This window comes from Penicillium alfredii (assembly GCF_028826965.1).
Source record: "Penicillium alfredii strain IBT 34128 chromosome Unknown utg000005l_segment0_segment0, whole genome shotgun sequence".
Lineage (NCBI taxonomy): Eukaryota > Fungi > Ascomycota > Eurotiomycetes > Eurotiales > Aspergillaceae > Penicillium > Penicillium alfredii.
This window is the reverse complement of record NW_026622702.1, coordinates 1,419,104-1,439,363: the sequence shown is the minus strand read 5'-3', so window position 1 is coordinate 1,439,363 and position 20,260 is coordinate 1,419,104. Positions and strand designations below refer to the sequence as shown.

The 20,260-nt window shown below is 52.5% G+C and overlaps 9 protein-coding genes across 9 annotated transcripts; 4 read left to right on the top strand and 5 right to left on the bottom strand.

The window, feature by feature from the left end:
• Window positions 1-39: 39 nt before the first annotated feature.
• On the top strand, window positions 40-1,203 carry NUU61_003964 (putative mitochondrial carrier protein (Pet8); the record flags this gene model as incomplete). The annotated part of the gene is made up of 2 exons (XM_056654546.1): window positions 40-99; window positions 181-1,203. The coding sequence occupies 2 exons, from the start codon at window positions 40-42 to the stop codon at window positions 1,201-1,203; spliced, it is 1,083 nt and encodes a 360-aa protein (XP_056512573.1).
• Window positions 1,204-1,345: 142 nt separating this feature from the next.
• Window positions 1,346-2,261, bottom strand: NUU61_003963 (cupin domain-containing protein; the record flags this gene model as incomplete). Its single annotated transcript, XM_056654545.1, has 3 exons — window positions 2,234-2,261; window positions 1,516-2,090; window positions 1,346-1,459 (listed from the first exon to the last, which is right to left on the bottom strand). The coding sequence occupies exons 2-3, from the start codon at window positions 2,080-2,082 to the stop codon at window positions 1,346-1,348; spliced, it is 681 nt and encodes a 226-aa protein (XP_056512572.1). The 5' UTR covers window positions 2,083-2,090; window positions 2,234-2,261.
• A 334-nt stretch (window positions 2,262-2,595) lies between these two features.
• NUU61_003962 (WD repeat protein) lies at window positions 2,596-6,179 on the top strand (the record flags this gene model as incomplete). Its single annotated transcript, XM_056654544.1, has 8 exons — window positions 2,596-2,632; window positions 2,761-2,771; window positions 2,831-4,120; window positions 4,185-4,401; window positions 4,488-5,449; window positions 5,507-5,599; window positions 5,664-5,855; window positions 5,931-6,179. 8 exons carry the CDS (start codon window positions 2,596-2,598, stop codon window positions 6,177-6,179), a joined length of 3,051 nt encoding a protein of 1,016 aa, XP_056512571.1.
• A 1,311-nt stretch (window positions 6,180-7,490) lies between these two features.
• NUU61_003961 (uncharacterized protein) lies at window positions 7,491-7,865 on the top strand (the record flags this gene model as incomplete). The annotated part of the gene is made up of 1 exon (XM_056654543.1): window positions 7,491-7,865. One exon carries the CDS (start codon window positions 7,491-7,493, stop codon window positions 7,863-7,865), a length of 375 nt encoding a protein of 124 aa, XP_056512570.1.
• Window positions 7,866-8,726: 861 nt separating this feature from the next.
• On the bottom strand, window positions 8,727-9,620 carry NUU61_003960 (mitochondrial 54S ribosomal protein uL23m; the record flags this gene model as incomplete). Its single annotated transcript, XM_056654542.1, has 3 exons — window positions 8,727-8,994; window positions 9,116-9,433; window positions 9,556-9,620. 3 exons carry the CDS (start codon window positions 9,618-9,620, stop codon window positions 8,727-8,729), a joined length of 651 nt encoding a protein of 216 aa, XP_056512569.1.
• Window positions 9,621-9,814: 194 nt separating this feature from the next.
• On the bottom strand, window positions 9,815-11,214 carry NUU61_003959 (protein kinase RIO2; the record flags this gene model as incomplete). The annotated part of the gene is made up of 3 exons (XM_056654541.1): window positions 9,815-10,845; window positions 10,909-11,053; window positions 11,152-11,214. The coding sequence occupies 3 exons, from the start codon at window positions 11,212-11,214 to the stop codon at window positions 9,815-9,817; spliced, it is 1,239 nt and encodes a 412-aa protein (XP_056512568.1).
• Window positions 11,215-11,556: 342 nt separating this feature from the next.
• NUU61_003958 (proteasome regulatory particle base subunit RPN1) lies at window positions 11,557-14,549 on the bottom strand (the record flags this gene model as incomplete). The annotated part of the gene is made up of 5 exons (XM_056654540.1): window positions 11,557-11,583; window positions 11,641-13,953; window positions 14,010-14,174; window positions 14,243-14,355; window positions 14,408-14,549. 5 exons carry the CDS (start codon window positions 14,547-14,549, stop codon window positions 11,557-11,559), a joined length of 2,760 nt encoding a protein of 919 aa, XP_056512567.1.
• A 375-nt stretch (window positions 14,550-14,924) lies between these two features.
• On the bottom strand, window positions 14,925-17,107 carry NUU61_003957 (uncharacterized protein; the record flags this gene model as incomplete). The annotated part of the gene is made up of 3 exons (XM_056654539.1): window positions 14,925-16,084; window positions 16,139-16,390; window positions 16,444-17,107. 3 exons carry the CDS (start codon window positions 17,105-17,107, stop codon window positions 14,925-14,927), a joined length of 2,076 nt encoding a protein of 691 aa, XP_056512566.1.
• Window positions 17,108-17,351: 244 nt separating this feature from the next.
• On the top strand, window positions 17,352-19,907 carry NUU61_003956 (mismatch repair ATPase MLH1; the record flags this gene model as incomplete). The annotated part of the gene is made up of 4 exons (XM_056654538.1): window positions 17,352-17,453; window positions 17,518-17,697; window positions 17,774-18,040; window positions 18,093-19,907. The coding sequence occupies 4 exons, from the start codon at window positions 17,352-17,354 to the stop codon at window positions 19,905-19,907; spliced, it is 2,364 nt and encodes a 787-aa protein (XP_056512565.1).
• Between the last annotated feature and the right edge of the window lie 353 nt (window positions 19,908-20,260).

The window sequence follows — 20,260 nt, the reverse complement described above, 5'->3', positions numbered from 1 at the left end:
GTAGAATATTTCTTTCGCATTGGTCTTCTCATTCTCACAATGGCCCATCAACCCGATGGGGACCCATTGGTCTCATCCCTCTGGACCAGGTCTTTACTTGTACGTTGCGGGCCTTGGGCCTTCTGAAGACCTCTCTCTTTTACTCCCAATTCCTCGCTAACAGTTCCGGTGGTTATACAGTCCGGTGCCGTCGCAGGTCTCACGGTCGATTGCTCCCTGTACCCTCTTGACACGATCAAAACCCGACTCCAAAAAGCACGCGACCACTCCGCACCGCAGGCATCACGACTCTCGCTGCGCCAAACCGTACGTGGCATCTACGCCGGCCTCCCCTCTGTCCTCTTCGGTTCTGCTCCCTCAGCCGCCTCCTTCTTCATTGTCTACGACGGCGTCAAGCGCTCGCTCCTCCCTCCCCCTTCATCATCCGGCCCGACCGCGTCCGACCCGCCATCCCGAGCCCATGTCATCTTCACGCACTCGATTGCCTCGTCGCTCGGCGAGATCGCCGCATGCGCCGTGCGTGTGCCCACCGAGGTGATCAAGCAGCGCGCCCAAGCAGGTCTCTTCGGCGGCTCGAGTCTGCTTGCGCTAAAGGATATCCTGTCTCTGCGCCATGCCGCGCCCCCACCCACACCCCCAGCATCTTCTCCGTCAGCTCCTCCCGGATCTTCTGCAGCAGCTTCCAGACCCCAGGCTACCCCCACGCCTGCGGTGAAGCGCGGCTATGGTCAGGTTCTTCGAGAACTGTACCGCGGCGCCGGCATCACCATCGCCCGTGAGATCCCTTTCACCGTACTCCAGTTCACCATGTGGGAGTCCATGAAGGAGACCTATGCGCAGCGGTACCTGCACCGCCCCGGATCAGGCTCTGCTGCCACGGCCGAATCGCAGATCCCGGCGTCGACGAGCGCTATGTTTGGGAGTGTGGCCGGTGCCATTGCCGCGGGCCTGACTACCCCGTTGGACGTGATTAAGACGCGCGTTATGCTGGCGCGTCGGGGCGATGGTGGTGCTGCGGCTCCGGTGCGGGTGAAGGAGGTGGTGCGTGGCATTGCGCAGGAAGGTTTCGGCGCTTTCTGGCGTGGTATTGGCCCTCGTGTTGCTTGGATTGGGATTGGTGGTGCTGTCTTCTTGGGCAGCTATCAGTGGGCATGGAATACCCTCGAAGGTAAGAAGGAGAAAAAAGAAGAAGTAGCAGTGTAGATCTCGGTAGATTTGCTACTTGTACATTATTCTCATATACGAAAAAATTAGAAGGCGCATATAGATTGGACAAAAACATGGATTCTATATACTATCTTCAACTCATTCCATTTTGGTAGGACCTTTACAAAGGTGTTTTCTATCAGCTCTTGAGCATCCAGTTCAGTTCCCGGGTTTGATCAGACGTGAGAAGCTGGTCCATCTGTTCTCGGCGCAGGAAATCATGGTCTGCGGATTCGAAGCCGGGGACCACCACCTTGATCCAGCAGTGTCAACCCATGTGTTCAGGTTCAGTCAACTCAACTTACCAACCTCAGCAATCAACAACCCTCTCGAGCCCCGATCGGTGCCATCCTCGGCATCATCTATAGGCGCGTCGGGGAGTAGGAAACTGGACTTGTATTTGCCGCCTTCTACCACCCACTGCATGCGCTCCCCTCGTGCCACATCCGGGCCGACGACAAAGGACCCGATGGGCGCCTTGGCCCTGCCCAGGTCTTCTTTTGGATTATTGCTCGCCTCGTCCGCGTGGATCACCACGTACCGTCCCCGGCCCCGATGCCAGGTATGGATCGTCCGCGCTCGGTTGCGGTGGAAGGCGCCTAGCGGGGCGTGCGGCGTGAGGAAATAGAATATCGTCGTGCTGGCTGGTCGCGTCGCGTCACTCCCTACCTCTGCGTTGGGGGTGCGAGACCGGAAGGGGTTGAGCACGTGGTGAGGATCTCGGTCGGTCTCTACGAAATAGCCGCCCTCGGGGTGCGGTTGGAGGTGCAGGTTTTCGAGGGTTTCTTGGATGGAGGGGTCTTCGTCTTCGGGGTGGTCGTGGGTGATTATTCTGGGAGGGTAGATGGGTTTGATATAGGAGAGGGGAATGTCCATCCTATCCTCTGTTTAGTTAGTAGAGATGAATCATGCTGGAGTGTGTTAGTTGAGTGTTGAGGCGACCATAGCCACCTGGGTAAAAATGGCATCAACCCAGATGACATCAGTGTCAGCTATTCGGTGGCTGTTGACACCCTCGGGTCCTTACATTTCAGAACTTGTGTGACCAGGCGCATCAAATATCGATGGGAGGAAAGTTCAAATATAGACAATCGAGGGCAGAAGGGGAAAAAGAAGGATGAAAAGCGCTGGGATGAGATCAGACCTGCCCCAGCTTCCCCTCATTTGCGCTCAATTTCCCCGTTCCCCGGTTCCCCCTGTTTTCTATCTTCCCCTTTTGCCCACGTTTCCCCCCCGTCAGAGAGAGAAACCTGTCAATTGTTGTGATCGTCACAAATGTGACGTCGTTACATCTCCCCCACCGAAACGTGCAAGTGATCGGCCCTCGATTGAAGCAGATAAGCTCCGCATCACCATCTCCGCAATTTTGAAGTCTTCACCACTGCATGTATGGCACGGAAACTGAGCCACCAGCGGGTCACGTACGGTGAGTCTTGAGAAATTTGTCTGACCAACGAAGGTCGAGATGCTGACTGCTTCTCTATAGTGCTCCCTCTGCCTGATGCCCCAGGCGGGCACCGGCTGGGGGTTAACGGCTTGACTGTTGACCGTCAGAACTCCATCCTGTAAGTGTTCCACCTCGGCTTGAGGTTCTGCTCCATCGGCAATCTATTCGTCGCATCAGTGCGACCGCGGTTTTCTGGAAGACCTGCCTTTTCTGCACGTGGGTTGCACGGCGGCTGATGTGACGTCTGCCTTTTCCAGATACTCGGCGGGTCGCGACGGTGTCATCTGCTCGTGGGAACTCGATTCTCCAGCCTCGTCTTCGCGCAAACCCGCTCTGGCCGCTTTCAAGACCCAGGTTCAGGCCCATAGCCACTGGATCAACGACATTGTCCTGACCCAGGATAACTCCGCGCTCGTCTCCGCCTCGTCCGACACCACTGTGCGACTCTGGCGCCCACATTCGGAATCGACCGAGGTCCCGGAGCGCATCGGGAAACACACCGACTATGTTAAGGCGCTCGCGAGTCCCAGCAGTCAGGCGAGTTGGGTTGCCTCAGGTGGCCTCGACCACAAACTATACCTGTGGGATCTGAATGGCGGTGGGGATATCTTGAGCATCGATGCCTGTGGGGACGATATCGCCGAAAAGGGGTCTGTCTATGCGCTAGGTGCCGTTTCGTCGGTGCTCGCCAGCGGCGGGCCCGAGAATGTAGTTCGCGTGTGGGATCCCAGGTCCGGGAAGCTGGTTACCAAGTTCGTTGGCCACACGGATAATATCCGGGACATCCTGATCAATGAGACCGGTGACACGATCATGACTGCCTCGTCGGATCAAACCATCAAGATCTGGTCTCTGACCGCGGGACGATGCATGAACACCTTGACCATGCACAACGATAGCGTTTGGTCTCTGTACTCGGACCATCCCGACCTCTCCGTCTTTTACTCTAGTGATCGTTCAGGCCTGGTGGCTAAGACCGATACCCGAGGTTCCGTAGATGCAGAGCATGGTACATGCGTTGCCGCGCTGCAAGAACATGAGGGTGTTGTCAAGGTTGTCGCTTCCGGAGATTCCATCTGGACCGCCACCCCCAAGTCAAGCATTAACCGTTGGAAAGACGTGGATACTACTGTCGGCATTGATCCGCCTCCTGACCCAGCACGCACTATTGACTCTACTGCTGCCGCCCCTGTGAATTCGTCCGATACAGGATCGCAGAAGAAAATCCCCTTCCAAGCGGCTTTGCAATTATCAGCGACTTCTACGTTACTGGGAAGCCCATCTTCAAATGGACCCGTGGAGCCAGAATTGGGACCAGAAATTGGGTTGACAATACCAATCCAGTCATTACCGGCGGAAACAATTGAGGGCCAGGATGGGTTGATCAAGTGCTTGATGTTGAATGATCGGAAACGCACCCTCACTCAAGACTCGGCAGGAGAGGTGGTTCTCTGGGATCTGCTCAAGGTATGGGCATATTAAAGATCACTTACATACCTGCAGCCGACGTGAGCACTGACATGCAATCTAGTGTCTTCCGGTCCAAACATTCGGCAAACGCCATATCGACGACGTTGCTTCCGAGATCAATACCGTCGAGAGCATTTCGCACTGGTGTACGATAGATGTCCGCACCGGCCGACTGTCGGTCATCCTAGAGCCGAATAGGTGTTTCGATGCTGAGGTATATGCGGACGAGGCTGGTTTATCGCCCTCCGATCTATCACAATTCCGAGAGGACCAAAGGAGTATGTCTATCATTTCTTATTTTGCTACCTCGACTCTCGTTTTACTCTGTTATGGGCCTCCCACAAGCGACTAACAAAGCACGCAGTCAATCTTGGGAAATGGATTTTGCGGTGGCTGTTTGCGCCAATCGTGGATGAGGAAATTCGCCGCGACAATGTTTACCGCGAATCTGCCATGGCCAAAGCCCAGGAACTTGTCCCATCGAGTACGCTAGGCACATCGGCGCCAGGCGATGATATCCCTCGCAGTGTTGGTATTCCAATCTCACAAGGCCACTCAATGACCACTTTGCGTCCTGGAATGGAGTTCTCCGGGAGCCCTCATACCTCCGGGATTAACTTTGGCACGCCATCATCGAACCACCTCAGCACTTCCATTCAGAGCACCGCCTCTCCGTTCCCTATGTTTGATCCCGAGACGCCCGATTTGCCTGGGTCAGCACATCACCATGCCGATGGGGGTCCGTCCTCTTTCTCGGACAAGTCCAGTGACTACTTCTCAGCGCGGCCCAACGGGCTGCCTCAGCTTGATACCGAAAAGAATCTCACGTCACCTACGGATGCAGGATCAACACCCGGTGTTCCCCAGTCCCCTGCAGAGCCGGACAAGGAGGAACGCAAGAAGAGCGGATCATTGTTTGGAAAGAAATTCCGAATGGACTTCCCCAAGAAGCTCGGCCGCACCTCGACCGACGCGAAACCTCAGATCCAGGAAGAGAAAGTTGAGGAGTCTGAGGTCTCTTCCATCAAAGAGGAGAAGATCTACGAACCCAACATCAGTGGCGTGGCTGAACGAATTCGAACCGACTATGATGAGTTTTTGTCGGCCAACCCAGGCCGAGAATTGGTGACGGCCATTACGCCCAGTCCCGAGAGTGAAACGCCGAGGTTGGCAATCCCCTCACGGACTGCGGTGTTTATTCAAGAGGAAACTGGGGAGACTGCAGTGGCCTCGGATCTATATCGAGGCAGTGTGGGCCGTATTGGTCAGGAAATTGAGCGGCTGGAGAAGTCAATTCCTCACTGGCTTGGGGAGCTTCTCTTGAAGGTATGTGGCTTGCTCCAGTGGTCTCTTTTATGTCTGATCTCTGACCACCCACTATAGAACCAAATCCCGTTTAAGGAGCAGGTCAAGATCGCTTTCGTGTTGAAGCCATTTGACGACTCGCTCCCCCCAGTTTCCAAGCCCGAGGTGTATGTCCTAATCTGACCATCGCATCCCACAACTGCTGGGATCATTGTCTAACATGTGTTTTCACTAGACCACCAAGCACTGCTGGCCCTCCGCCACCTACCAACGGAACCAACACCTCTCGACTCAACGCCAACCGCATGCTTCGAGCAAAGAAGATTCTTGCATACGTGGCAGAGCGAATCGACCCCCGAACCCCGACGACTCCGAGGCTCCGACCATGCCACCGGAAGAATACCTAGAGCTATATTGCCAGAAAATGGTAAGAACTACATTCCAGCAGATATGTCCCCTCGTATACCAGTCCTTCTTTACTAAATTCGGGCGTTTTCACCAGTTTTGTCCGCCCAACATGACCCTAGCCACGATCCGGACACATCTCTGGCGCACCTCGGGTGACATGGTCCTCTACTACAAAGCGAACGGCAAGAAGGAAATCCCACCGCCCCGATCCACGACCAACCATGATGAAAACCATCTCACTGCGGGCGAGGCCCACGCTCCTAATGGTGAAGGAAGTGCACCTCCCGGTAGTATTCACTCGATGGCCAATTCTGGGTCAGTCGCCGGCTCGATTACTACCTAGATTGCATGGCGTTTAGCTCTTGCTGCGCCTTGCTTTCCTTTTTTGCTCTTGGAGACTTTTGTGGTGTTTCTTTGGTCTGTGTTAGTCGAGTCGGGTAGCTTGCTCAAATCTAATCTTGAACTATGGACCTCACCTGGGCCTTTGGGTGGAAGTTTGGTATTTTAAGAGTCAACAAAGGCTGCATAGAGAAGTAGTCATAGGGTTGAGGGTTCACTGGATCCTTGGAAGGATACCTAGGTAGATACACCGACTCTATAAGCAGTAATTCAACCTCGCAATCATTGCCGTTTTCAACTTCGGAAAGGCGGCTGATCACATTGAGAGGCATAATTGGAAGGTATTTCCAGGAATGTTATCATAGTATGTCTACCCTTATTTTTCTCAATCTTTCTGGTATTTTGTGTGTCAAGGTTAGTCTTTACCTTGAGAGGGATCGCTATCGGTGACCATCGAGAATTGACTGGAGCTGGGATCCGGAATGCCGTTACCTGAACTATCTATGGGCACGGGATTTTTTAGCATCTCTCTTCTCCATGAGATGATGCATCTCAGATTCAGATGTAAGGGCTTAGTCATATAGGATGAAACAAAGTCGCCATACAAACTTGGTTATTACCTACACAGACCTGGAACAAGACCTGGAGGCGGAAAGACATATCAATATCATGGTGTAATCGGAATGCCAAGGAAATCTGCCTGGTGGATACCAACATTGATATATCTCTATTTAAAAAGGAGGTAAGGGTCGTGGATTAACGGTTTCTATTAAAATATATAATATATAATCTATAAGGGAAGTTGATCAGACTAGATGAGATTAGTGAAGAAAAAAAAAAAAAAAAAAAAAGAGAACACGCCTCGGGCGGGGTACGATCCCGCAGCCTTGGGATAGATTCTTTTTTAACTTTCCGGAGGTTAGTAGGAATTTTTTTCAAGAGGACCAATAGAACACTCACAAGTCCCACGCTCTACCGATTGAGCTACCGAGGCTCCGGATAGGGTGCTGTGACAAAAATGAAAAGTAATTTAACCAAAATTTAGCTGATGAATTCTCTTCTATTTCCAATAATATACATATTATCTGAATACCGCAGATCTCCATCTATATGGCTCTCGGATGGCCGAAGAACACAGCCTTTTATTTTTGGATAATCAACCTCAGAAATGTGCTTACTTCATGGATAACCCACTTACTTGGAAAGCATACGATATAAATGAGGGACGTAAATCTCCTATCCATACTGCGTCTCAGATCTTCTCAGACACTACGCAAGAAGTTAATTTAATTTGCACCCCTTTCCCTCTTCTATGATGAAATTCAATACCACCCTCGTCCTCCTTGGGGCTGCGGCGATCTCAACCGCCGCCAGCATCCTTAGTACGTTGTTCCCTTTCTCCTCAGAATTGCTCCATGAATCTCACCAACACGCGCCATCCCCAGATCTGCAAAGCTCGAATCTTGCACCTGAAAATCCCCTGCGAGGCTTGCGGATCGCTGGTTGGTCCCCAATGGGTATGGGACGGCAGGCGTGGCCTACCCGCATGCAGCCCTACATGTCGAGCGAGTGTGTCGGTAAATTTCAAGAGACAACCGACAGAACCGAAAGAGAGCTGGGCCCGATTCCAGGACCAGATGACGCAGAAGCTTCCCACGAATCGGGCCTCAAAAAAGTATTTCAAGAATAGATTCGGCCTTGGTGTTTCGGAGGAGGGCCTGAAGGCGATCGTGGCAGAGAAAGGGGTTGCTAAGCCCTTAGGCCCGCTGAGCTTTATGGGGAGGCTGTGGAAGCCTGGAGAGTGAGCACGAGGAAAGAACCGCATTGCCCTATAATATAAGAATATGTGACTGGGGCTGTGATGTGTTGTCTTTCGGGTTTCATAATGTCTGCGTGACATTTATCTAGTAATTAGCTTAGGCAAACATACTCTTTAGACAGCGCCCCTCTCTAGGCCTATAAGATTAATAGTAGTAAAAATACTTAGAAAGATATTTTAAAAGATATCTAAAAAAAAAAAAAAAAGATAGAGAAAAGAGAGAGAGAAAGAAAGAGAGAGAGAAAGAACAGCAATTATCGTAAGCTATATATAAAGTAAATAATAACACGCCACTAAGATCTAATTCTTGCTATATTATTATGTTACTTTGTAGTTGTTGACGGATAGGCTTCTACATCATCTTTCTCGTTGCACTTGGCAAGTGAGGGCATGTCAAGAAAATCAGGACATCCCATGCGGAGTCTCTGCGTCTCCCCCCGGGCTTGATACCGTTAGGAATATTATTGAATTCGAGTACTTTCCACAGGTTGCGACTTCTTTCACAGACTAGAGCACCAGGAACCAAATGTATATATCATATCATCTCGCCAAACACTACCAAAGTGTCTATGGATATATAGTACAGAGAGAACGGGTCAAACTCCCCGGAGGAAAATACAAAACACCGAATTTTTGGCAGGAAAAAAACATCCACCAGAAACCACACAAAAGGAAAAGAACCCCAAGAGATAGAAAAAACAACCATACATCAGTCCTCCCGCAGGAGACCAATCAAGGCTTTCTCGGCTTCGTCATCCACTTGGGCTTGGGCGGATTCGTGGCCTTGTTGTTGATGAGCTCTTTGTGAGCGAAATCCAGACCCAAAGCCTGCCACGTCGGGCGCCAGGTTTGCTTGCCCTCGACCAGCTCCTTGGCCTGCTCCTCGTAGGCCTTGCGCATATCCTCGTCCGGTTCCTCCGAGAAATCAGGCTTCTGCTTCTGCTTCTCGCGCATCTTGTGTTGCCATTTCTCGCCGGCGTCCCAGGATTCTTTCTCCCATCTATGTGAAAGTTGTATTAGAATCGTGTATTCGGAAAAAGGGTCGAAATGAGCAGCAAAGGAAAAAAAGAAGAAAGAGAAATGAGGCACAAGAAACAAAACAAGTGCATTCATCAACATACCCGCTGAGATCCTTGGGCTCCTCGGGCCACACGAACGGGGTGTGCAGTTCGACGGTCATACGCTTGATCGACTTCGGGCGCCGCCAGGGTCCAAAGTTTCGGTTGTCGCGCGTCAGACGGGTGACGGGCTGCTGCTCGACATAACTGCGGACGGCGCGGACTGGAACGTTGTAGGCTTGAAGGAGATAACTGCGTAGGTCGAGTTTGTTGAAGTTGAGGGGAACGCGGAACTGGGCATATAGAGGGGAGAGGTAGGGGGTTCGCACGAGGGCGACCGTGAACTCGGGCCTGGGATTGGAATTGGTGGTCAGCGGGGATCTATTACAGTAAAGTCGTTGCTTCTTGGGTGCAGTTCAAGAGTTCACGGGGTGGTGTGAATTGTGAGGCGGAAAATTTATCGAAGGGGCGAGGGTTCCTTGAGAGAAATGAAATTGACGTACAGGTACACTCGACGGTGACCTTTCAGCGCATTCCTGAATGTTCGAATCTCGGGGCGACGCACCATATTGGCGGGTTGGATGAGGACGGAGAGTCGTTGCGCTGCGTGAATCTTTTGGGGCCGAGTTGCGCAGGTGGCCGCGCCGCCCGCCCGAGTTTTTCAATCTACCGCCGACCACTTCGACATTCGACTATCCGAAATTCACACTGATATTACACTCTAGTTTCATTATTCGTGGTCATTATTGTAACATTGAACTTTTACTGTCCCGATGTTTCCGAGACACGAAGTTCCTCCATCTTCTTGGAGCTCTCGTCGACTTCCTGAGTATCCTGCTCCGGCCGCTCGTCTTCAACGTGCCCTTCAGACTCAGACCCGGATTCTTCTTCTTCTTCCTCATCGTCATCCTCGTCCTCGTCTTTAGAGGCACCTGCTTCCCCGTCGGCCCCCACTTCCTTCATATATGCCTCGAGCTCGCGGGCCATCTTCCGTGAGAATCCCGAAGCCTCAACTTCGACATCCAGCCGTTTTCCAGGGTTCTTGAGGAGCTTCTTCTTAGCGTCGGCAAAGAACGGCCCCGGAACATCGCTGACAAAGTGAAACTTGCGCTGGAAATAGCGCTTGATACAGTTGACGTCGCGGTCGAAGTACATTTCCGCATTGGCATGATCAATAGACACCATCTGCGGGAAGTCAATGAGCACCGGGACCAGCCGGAGATTCTCATCAGACACTTCGTCCGTAGAGGAGGCGGGTGCCTTGCCCTTTGCCGTGGGATCCTCCTCTTCCTTGATGAGGATGTTGAACTCGTTGAAGTCACCGTGAATCAGACCGAACCGCGCCAGCTCCAGAATCATATCCATTAATTCCGAGTACAGTCCCGCGGGATTGGGCACCGTGGAGATTTGACGGAGCGGGAAGGCGTCGACTAGACTCATGACGATGGTGTGCCGGTTCTGGGCAATGGGCTCAGGCACCGAGAAACCGTTGGCGCGCAGCGCCTTCATGAACGCAAATTCCTTCATGGCCGCCAGTCGTGACATATACATCCACGACCCCGTGTTGCGGTGTCGCAAGTAGTCGCGGTTCGTTTTAACCGTGCGGAACGAAATACGCCCCAGTCGGTGGATCTTCAAGATGCGCTGCGCTCCGCTGCTGTGTGCGACCACCACGATGTCGGATTCCTTCCCCACACCAATCTGATTGCCAACTGAGTAGATGCATTTTTGTTTCTGGTGCGCGTTCAGCGCCAGGTAGTCGAGTCCGCCGTAGGTGAGTCGATAGCCGTCATCTGGTAGAAATCAGTAATTAGCAAGCAGTACACTGAATGGAGAGTTTTAAAATGAAGACTCACACTTCGCATTTTTAACCTTGGCAATCAAATTCGTCTTCGCCAGATTCGAGATCGCCCGATGCACCCCGCTACCGCCGCGAAGGCCTGACAACTGGACGATCAATGGTGTCGGTACAACCTCGTGATTTCGGCTTCCGGCTTCCACCTGCCAATTGCAATATCCTCGTTAGCTACTATCACATCGTGCGACGCTCTGAAAATGCAGAGCGGGGCGTAAATCAGAGGGAGGGGCTGATCAGTTACCCCCGCAAGCACCCGAAAATCCTCAGAGGTGAGGTAGCGAATCGCCTTGGCGTCGAGCTTCATTGCGAACGAGGACTAAGTATATCACCCAAAAAATCCAAGTCGATTTGAGTGCAACGGAGTCCTGAAGACGCGCGAGACGTGGACGCGGCGATGGAAAAAAGTGATAAGCAGACCCTAAGCCCTATTTCCGCATTGGGTGGGGACCTGGGGAGAACTACAACGCCAACTTCCAAGAGGACCTCGATGGAAGCACAAAATGCAGGCTACACAAGAGAATAGGATTGGGGTAGATATTCCATTTCCTCAGTCGTTCTGAATACATTAGATCAAACGAAAGCCCGACCACTATACGAGTCTCGCTGGACGCGAGCCTTCCTTGTAAACCAGAGTACATCTAGTTACTTATTCAGTATTTTCCCAGTCCGGATTCTAAATAAATGAGTTAGCGAGTGCGTGGAATGAATAGATGAGAGGATCCATGCATACCTTGCGCAAGATAACTAGGCCCTCAAGAGTGTTGCTCAGAGGGATATACTGCTCATCCTCCAGCTCGGCTCTCTCGCCATGTGCCAGGAGCACCGGCGTGCTCTGAGTCTGCCAGCCAGTGATGGTCTTCGGGCGACCCGCCTGGCCGACCACGTCCACGGCCTGACCGACCCGGACGTTGACTGTCAGCGGCTGCAGGTCCTCATCGAGCGTAACGAGGAAGCGAGGGAACATGGCGGTGATGAGGAAGTAGAGCAAGTAGTGGTGTTCGGCGAGGATGAATTGCTTGGCGTCAATGAGCGACACCAGCACCGTCAGCAAGCCGGCTGCCGAAACGCGGGAGAGAACCTGCCGGTCGGTGTGGAAGGGGTTGAGGGTCATGGTGCCCTTGCCCATGTGCAAAAGACCCTGCGCGATACGGACCATGAACAGCGAGTTCTGGTCACGGTGATAGTAGCTGGCCAATTGCCGGAGGAGCTGGGCCAAACGGGCGTTGTTGGTACCAGCGCCGCAGAGACCCATGGCGAAGATGGCGTTAATAGCAACGTCGTTGTCGTTGTCGTGACTGTAGCGGGACAATGTATCATACACCTTCATCTGAGGGTTGCTCGGGCTGATCAAGCCCATGGCCAGGGGCACTGCTCGGCGAATGTTGCTTGATCCATAGTGCATGAGGTGACCGAACTGGCGGAGGATCATGTCTTGACCCACGTCCTCACCCATGGCAATGAGCGACAGACCCAGAACCGCGTAGGACTGAACAAGCTCATCGCCCTTGTTCTCCTCCTTCTCTTCAATAATGTCATTGCAGATGTGAAGGAGCTCCTGCAACTTGAGCACGGTACCAGTACCAGCCCATGCGCAAACCGAGGCGAGAACGGACGTGGGCTTAGCCATGGGGTGGTCAACTGCCTTCAGGATGTCAAGGATGACATCGACTTCCTCTTGTCGGCCGAAGTACAGGAGGGCCAGGCCAAGCGCCATGAAACGCGTCCACTTGTCCTTGAGTTGCTTCTGACGTTCCTCGTCCATCAGGGTGGTGGCGATCGCTTCGCTCACCTGGTGGTTTGACGAGCCAACGAAGACGAGACCCAGGGAGACTGCTGCCATGGCGGAGAGCTGCATGTCTAGGGACGCATCCTCCACGATTGGCAAGAGGACCTCCAGAAGTTCCTCCTTGTTGGAACCGGCATATGCTAGGCCAAGACCCATGATCGATGCGGCTCTCATCGGTACGTTCTTGGCTTCGAGGTTGTCGGGGTCACTCAACAGTGCAAGAGCAGGGTCGGAGTCAATGTGGACACCTGAATTCAGAATACCAATGGCAAGAAGCGCACCGGCCTTGACCTGGTCCTCCGATGCGTAGGTGAACTTATCGATCTTGTCCAGGCCATCTTCGACGTCCCGGTGCAGAAGCATACCTAAGGAAGCAGTGGTCGAGAGCATACCGTCATCCTTGGTTTTCCATACCCACGGGCCCTTGTCACCCTCAACAAGCATCATTTTATCATTGCCGAAGCCGGCATTGGCGAACGAGTTGACAAAGGCACTTGCCAAGTTGTGTCGTGCGGAATCGAGGTTGGTGAGTCCCGCTCCCCGACTGCTCTCCAGATGGGTCTTGTAGATATCCTCCGGCATCTTGGGGTCCAGAACGTTCAGCTCCTTTCCAAGAGATTTGAAGTGCTTCGGGATAGAGGTGTTGTTGAGACAGTCCGCCAGAGCCTCTCCCTCCTCGTCCTCGGCCGGCGGATCAAGCCAGATCTGTTGCCGAGCGACCAGGAACGCCATCTGTTTCTTGAGAGAAACGTCGGTCGTCGCGTCGAAGTCACTCTTGATGAGGTCGATATCGTTCAAACGGATGGCAAGCACAATCGCTTGAGAAAGCTTGTTGTAGCGCACATAAATCTCGTGTGCCGTCCGAAGGAACTGCTGATCTTCGGGGTAGGTGAGCAGGTTGACCATGCTGACCATGTACAAGCAGACTCGGGCGTATGTGTTCTCGTCCACAAATCGCGGAATTTCTTCGATGATCTCGAGTTCGCTCAGAAGATCAACCGCATCCGCTTCGGCATTGTGGCTCAGGAAGTAGGGTACCAGCGATAACGCCAGGTCGACCAAATCCTGAGTTTCCTTCTCCGCGTTCAACCGGTTCTGGTATTCTTGCCCGATTTCCAGGGCCAGGTGTCTGATATATTCGTGTCCCCAGGAGCCCAGGTCCTCCGACTTGGCCAGTAGGCGGTATTTGATCGTCTCCAACTTCTCTTCGTCACCGTAGGTCATACCGAGCACGGAAAGCATATCGGCCAACGAGTCCTAAAGCAACAAACGGTTAGATTGTGATACCTTGATTACCCGGTTGTCAGACAAACCTTCACGGGGCCCGCTGCCCACTTCTCGTAGAGCGCTGTCAGGTCATCGTAATGCGGTCGGAGGAATTTGAGAGGCTTCGGAACGGCGGTCATGGAAGAGGTCGAGGTCTTGATGAAATTCTTGATGGCGTCCAAGGCCGGGCCATAGAGCGAGGTGTCCGGTTCCTATGATGAGCCGAAACGAGGATTAACGTCATCGCTCTTTGCAGATGGACATGCGACAGTAAACATACCTTTAACCGCTCGACGAGCATCTCAAGCTCATTCTTCAACTGCTGATCCTCCTCGCTGAGCTCCTCTGCAGAAACCATCGGGTCAGCGTCATGATTCGGCGGCGAGAGGGATCCTTCACAGAAGCCACAGGCTCTGGTCCGGGGTCCGATGTTGCCGCAACCTACCTTCCTGAGGCTCCTCATCCGCTTTCTTTCCATCTGCTGCCGTCTTCTCATCCTTTTGGGGCTTCTTGCCATTCAGCTCGCGAACATCATCAACCTTGCCCTTGCCCTTGTCGGCGGTTGACCGTTCGCCCTCGTTCGTCATTTCTGACGGTATCTGGCGACCGGGTCTGGGAGGGAACTGGGATGGACAATACGAGAAAAGAAACAATCAGAGACCAGAGAGTAGTGGCACAATGCAGAAAGAACCAAAGTGCACACGAGAGATGCAATGGGGGATTGCTAAGCTGGCGATGGTGAAGCAGCGAGCTCGGGTGCAGCTGCGATTACATAAGATGCCAAGCCCTCGTCATTGTTTTTGCCTTGGGAATTGGCGATTTGACGATGAGACAGACAATTGGCATAATTGGCAATAATTTTCATTTTGCGATATTACATTCAATGATGCGAAATTTCTGGCTATGTTTTCAGTATTTGAAGGGAAAGCTCAACCCCAACGCCATTATAATCCTACAGAGATTCACTTGTTGAGGCAGAACAGGTCTGCCGAAGGATCGTCGGCCGTGCTATCGTCAGTACAACCTCCGTAGCGAATGCGGAATTCTCTGGCGTATTCTTTCGTCTGTTGCGTATCTGCCTGTGTCGTCAAATCCTTTCCATCATAAGACAATAGAGGCAAAGAATCAAGGCCCGGGAGATCCATGGAAAACAGGTCGAGAAGGGGCATGATGGTTGATACGCGGTTCAGCGGCTCTTCGACTGTCCCCAGAGTATCGGTACCCTCAAGTGTAAGTGGCTGGTTAGGGTCTTCGATCACCTTGAAAGATTGTTCGCCGGGTCGAACGGGACCAGTACCCTGTGTAAACCCTGGGGGCTGATATAGTTCCGTGTGAATTGTCGCGAGAGGGGATGATTTGCGGCCTGGGAATGAGGGATAGACCATAGAGTACCCCTTAGCCCGGATCATCTCGAGCAAGTATTCCATGAAAGACGGATATGTTGTTGACATCAACTTTCCTTGAGAATCGCCGGCAGGTTGAGCTGTCGGAGTTGCGAGGCGACTCGAGAGGAAGGAATGAAACTCGACCCATTTGTCACCAAAGTACAATGCCGCATTGCTGTTTGGGGCTTGCCAGAGGAAGGACGGGAGGAATTCTTGTTCTCCGCTCTCTGCATGATTCATGATTGGTGTGGAGGGTGGTGTGAATTGCTCGCTATCGGCGGTGGGTTTGGAAGACGGCAGTTCGAGCGAGATACCCAGAAGCTTGGCTGAAAGGCGTTGGGAGTGAGAAGAATGCTTATAATGCAGGGTGGTGTATTTGAGGTAATGGTAAAAGGAAGGGCCCAGCTCAGCTTGCGGAGAAAGTATGAGCACATGCGAAACTGTCGGATCGTAAGGATAAAACGATTCTACCGTCCGAAGAGACGACTCTGTAGCATCGGTAGAGCGTTGCTGGATACGCCGCCGAAGAGTAATGCGGCCTGCAAGCTGGGATAGCCCATCGCCTTCGCGCCGCAGAAGTTGGAGCAACTGCGAGTCCACTTGGGGAGGAATTTCTATGGTTAATTGGGGAGTCGATCCTAAATAATCTGCGGCATCCAATGACTGAAGCAATTTTGTGAGAGACCCGGTCGATTCGGATGCATGGACAACCATGTCAATGCGGAGATCATTCCAAACTATTTGGTTATCAGCTGCCGTCGGACGTGTGATATCGCTAGAACGATACTTACCTCGAAGAGCAGTACTGTCCATCGAAGCCACCCACATAAGGTCCCTCGAAGCACTGGAAAGGCCAATGTGAGGAGTTCCGGTTTCCTTTGCATGGGCCTCCACACCGTCCCAAAAGAAAGGATCCTCCCAGTTTTTGCCTTGGGTGATGACAACCTCCGGTTGAAGATATGTCTGTATGAAGCCCAAGCCACCACTCACGGCCCGCTCCATACGGGAATTGGTAGACTGGGGCGCGTGGTCGGGCCGACTATCTGTTGCATCGGGTCAGACTCATGATTTAACGCAAAGATCACCCTCAACATACCGTGCCAGGTCATTGGACATTCAGGATCCTTGATCCCGATGACCTTTTTGATTCCTTCAATTGAAACCTCCTCCTTCCCCATCAAGACAAAATGGACATGGTTCAATCCCCGACCTGCCATCCGACAGGCCAACGGAAGGAGATCCGAAACACTGCGGAGGCTCGATGCAGCGAAAACCACCTCACGACTAGATCCATTCTCCGGGTGCTTGTCGCGCGGTAGAGATCGAGCCAACTCGTAGAATTTGATTCCTTCATCATATGACCCTTCTGAGTTTTGAGGTTCCCGTTGATGTCCCTGCCGCTGGGGGCGTTCTTCTGGTATCACTGGAGGCTTTCCAGGATCCTTGTCAAACCCTCTTCCCTGTCCATTGCCCGGCGCTTTCTCAGACCCCTTCTCGGAATACTTCTCCGAATCGGCTGGTCGAACAGGGTTTTGGTGTCGCAGCTTCGCGATGGTGGGATTGTATCGTTCGGCCGCAGGGCTCAAGTCGGTCGGCATATGTTTGAAAAACTGATGAACCACCACTAGTACAATCAGAATGGCGATCAATCGTCGAGGGCGAGCAAATTTGCCGTGGCGCAGAGGCTGGAAACGTGCTGGTTCAGAAAGCCGGTGGTCGTCATCCTTCTTGCCCAGCTCTTCATCGGCCCGTCGAGACATTTTTCGGAACAATATTCTGTGCGCATGTAAAGAGGAGACTCCTGTAGAACTCGGCAAATTACATATGGTACGAATGGCATTGAAGCGAGAGAGGTGCGAGGAAAAGATGGTTAGAAAGTCGCGAATCCCCACAAGCAGATGATATCAGTTATCGCCTTATCGCCTTATCGCCATCGCGATCCGCGTCTCTCTTCACGTCCGACATGCGATCCACTTGAGACGTTTAAGAAGCCCCGATAACGACATGGCGGACGAGATGGATATTGATATAATTGAACAGCGTGGTACGAAGCGCCCAGCTGAGGGAGCGGAAGCTCATGGACCCTCCAAGCCAAAGAGAATCAAGGTAAGGAAAGCTGCCCGAGTCTCTTGCGCGGCCATCATAAGCTCAAATCTGCCGAATGGAACAGGCCTTGGATCCCGATGTCGTGAACAAGATTGCAGCAGGCGAGATTATCGTCGCCCCGATGCACGCGTTGAAGGAGCTGATCGAAAACGCCGTTGATGCGGGCTCTACCGCAATAGAGGTTCTTGTCAAGGACGGAGGACTGAAGCTGCTACAAATCACCGACAACGGCCATGGAATTGATGTAAGTTGGCATCAAATCTATTACAGCTTTGGCTCTACAGTGAGACCTGCTTTCGAATGTATCTGACCCTGTACAGCGAGACGATCTCCCTATTCTTTGTGAGAGGTTCACTACTTCCAAGCTCAAAGAGTTCGAGGATCTTTCGTCCATCGGCACGTATGGGTTCCGCGGCGAAGCACTAGCGAGTATCAGTCATATCGCTCACTTGACTGTCACAACTAAGACAGCCGGGTCCAGCTGTGCATGGCGGGCTCATTATGGCGACGGGAGGCTGGTTCCTGCGAAACCGGGGCAAAATGCCGCGCCCAAGGCCACGGCAGGTCGAGGAGGAACTCAGATTACTGTAAGTACACCGAGCTAAATCTCATCAAAACCGCAGTTAACATCTCCCAAAGGTCGAGGATCTCTTCTACAATGTCCCCACTCGTCGCCGAGCCTTCCGCTCAACGAGTGAAGAATACGCCAAGATCCTCGATGTAGTCGGCCGGTATGCAGTGCACTGTTCCGGGGTCGCTTTTTCATGCCGTAAACACGGGGACTCAGGCGTGAGCATATCAACCGCGGCCAGTGCCAGTATAGTTGACCGAATCCGCCAAATCCACGGTAGTGCCGTCGCGAATGAAGTCGTCGAGTTCGAAGCCGCAGACAAGAAGCTTGGGTTTCGGGCCTCGGGCATGGCGACAAATGCCAACTACCACGTCAAGAAGACAACAATATTGCTCTTCATCAACCACCGTGCAGTGGAATCAACTTCAGTCAAGCGCGCAGTGGAGCAGACATACTCTGCATTTTTGCCAAAAGGCGGGCATCCATTCATCTATCTCGATCTGGCGATTGAGCCTCACCGCGTCGATGTCAACGTACATCCAACGAAACGGGAGGTGAACTTTCTTAATGAGGACGAGATCATCGAACTGGTCTGCAACGAAATCAGATCAAAACTCGCACAAGTAGACTCGAGTCGAACATTCTTGACTCAAAGTCTTCTGCCGGGAGTCCAGACGATTGAATCCCTTCAAGACACATCTCACGAAGGCGCAGCCGAGAGTGCCAAAGGAGGCATAACGCCCAAAACGCCCGCGACATCTAAAAGACCCTACGAAAACAATCTCGTTCGGACAGACTCCAAAGTCCGCAAGATCACCTCCATGCTGGCCCCAACTCCATCCAAAGACCCATCTCACCCCGATGACACTGAACCCGGCAATGCCACTCCTTCGATTGTAGACGAAGGTCTCCAATACGAAACCACCGACCGCCAACCGCTCCGCATCGCTCTGACGTCTGTGAAAAGCCTGCGTGCTTCCGTCCGCGCGACAATGCACAATACTCTCACCGAGATGTTCGCCTCACATACATACGTCGGACTAGTCGACGAGCGCCGGCGCCTCGCAGCCATCCAATCCGGGGTCAAACTATACCTCGTCGACTACGGGCTCGCATGCAACGAGTTCTTCTATCAAATCGGACTCACAGATTTCGGAAACTTCGGCGTCATCCGACTAGATCCGGCGCCAAAGCTGGTGGATATACTCAGGATAGCAGCAGAAACAGAACGGCAAGAACACCTAGATAAAAACCAAGAAAAGCGCCCAAAAAAGCATCAGCAGAAACAACGACAAGAAGATGATGAAAAAGAGGCAGATACCATCTTCGCCAACGCACCAGAAATGGTTTCCCGCACGCTCATCGAGCGCCGCGAAATGCTGAACGAGTACTTCTCACTCCAGATCAGCGCCGAGGGCGATCTGCTCACGATCCCGCTTCTGTTAAAAGGTTACGTCCCCTCGCTAGCCAAACTCCCTCGGTTTCTGCTTCGGCTCGGGCCCTATGTCGACTGGAGCGGCGAAGAGGAATGTTTCCGCACGTTTCTGCGCGAACTTGCTGCGTTCTATACCCCGGAGCAACTCCCTGTTTCGTCTTCCAGACATGCGACTACGAATTCTGCGTCTGGGGTAGCAAGCACTGATGCGATACACTCTGGTGCTCCTCAGACCACGGAAGAGGATGAAGAGGATGATGGTGGTGAGGGTGATGAAGGTGAAGGTAATTCCTTCATCCAGGCTCGTCGGGCACAGATGGTCCGCATGCTCGAGTATGCTATTTTCCCGGCTCTGCGGGCTCGGCTGGTTGCCACGTCGCGGATGCTGCGCGGGGTGGTGGAGGTTGCTGATTTGAAGGGGCTGTATCGGGTGTTTGAGCGGTGCTGAACAGTCCTAGTAATTGTGTATTGATGTTGATGTTGATGTTGATATATTTGTATGGGTGTTTGTTTGCCTCGGATAGGGCTTATTTGCATTCATATACTACTTGAGCCGGATATGCATACATTCCTCAGAATCATGATCAAGTTTACATCCCTAAGGTATACCCAGAAGCCTACCGGGTTCGACGATTCAGATCAAATGGAGATAGAATTAGGATAAGCACCTATGAACGGCGACACTTTTAACCACGCCGTATCTGGTCCAACACTACATAAAAAAAGGATCCGTAGTCCAGTACATGGTAAGAATGGAATCGATGGGGGGGGGGGGGGGGAACAGATCAAATCGAAGTCGCC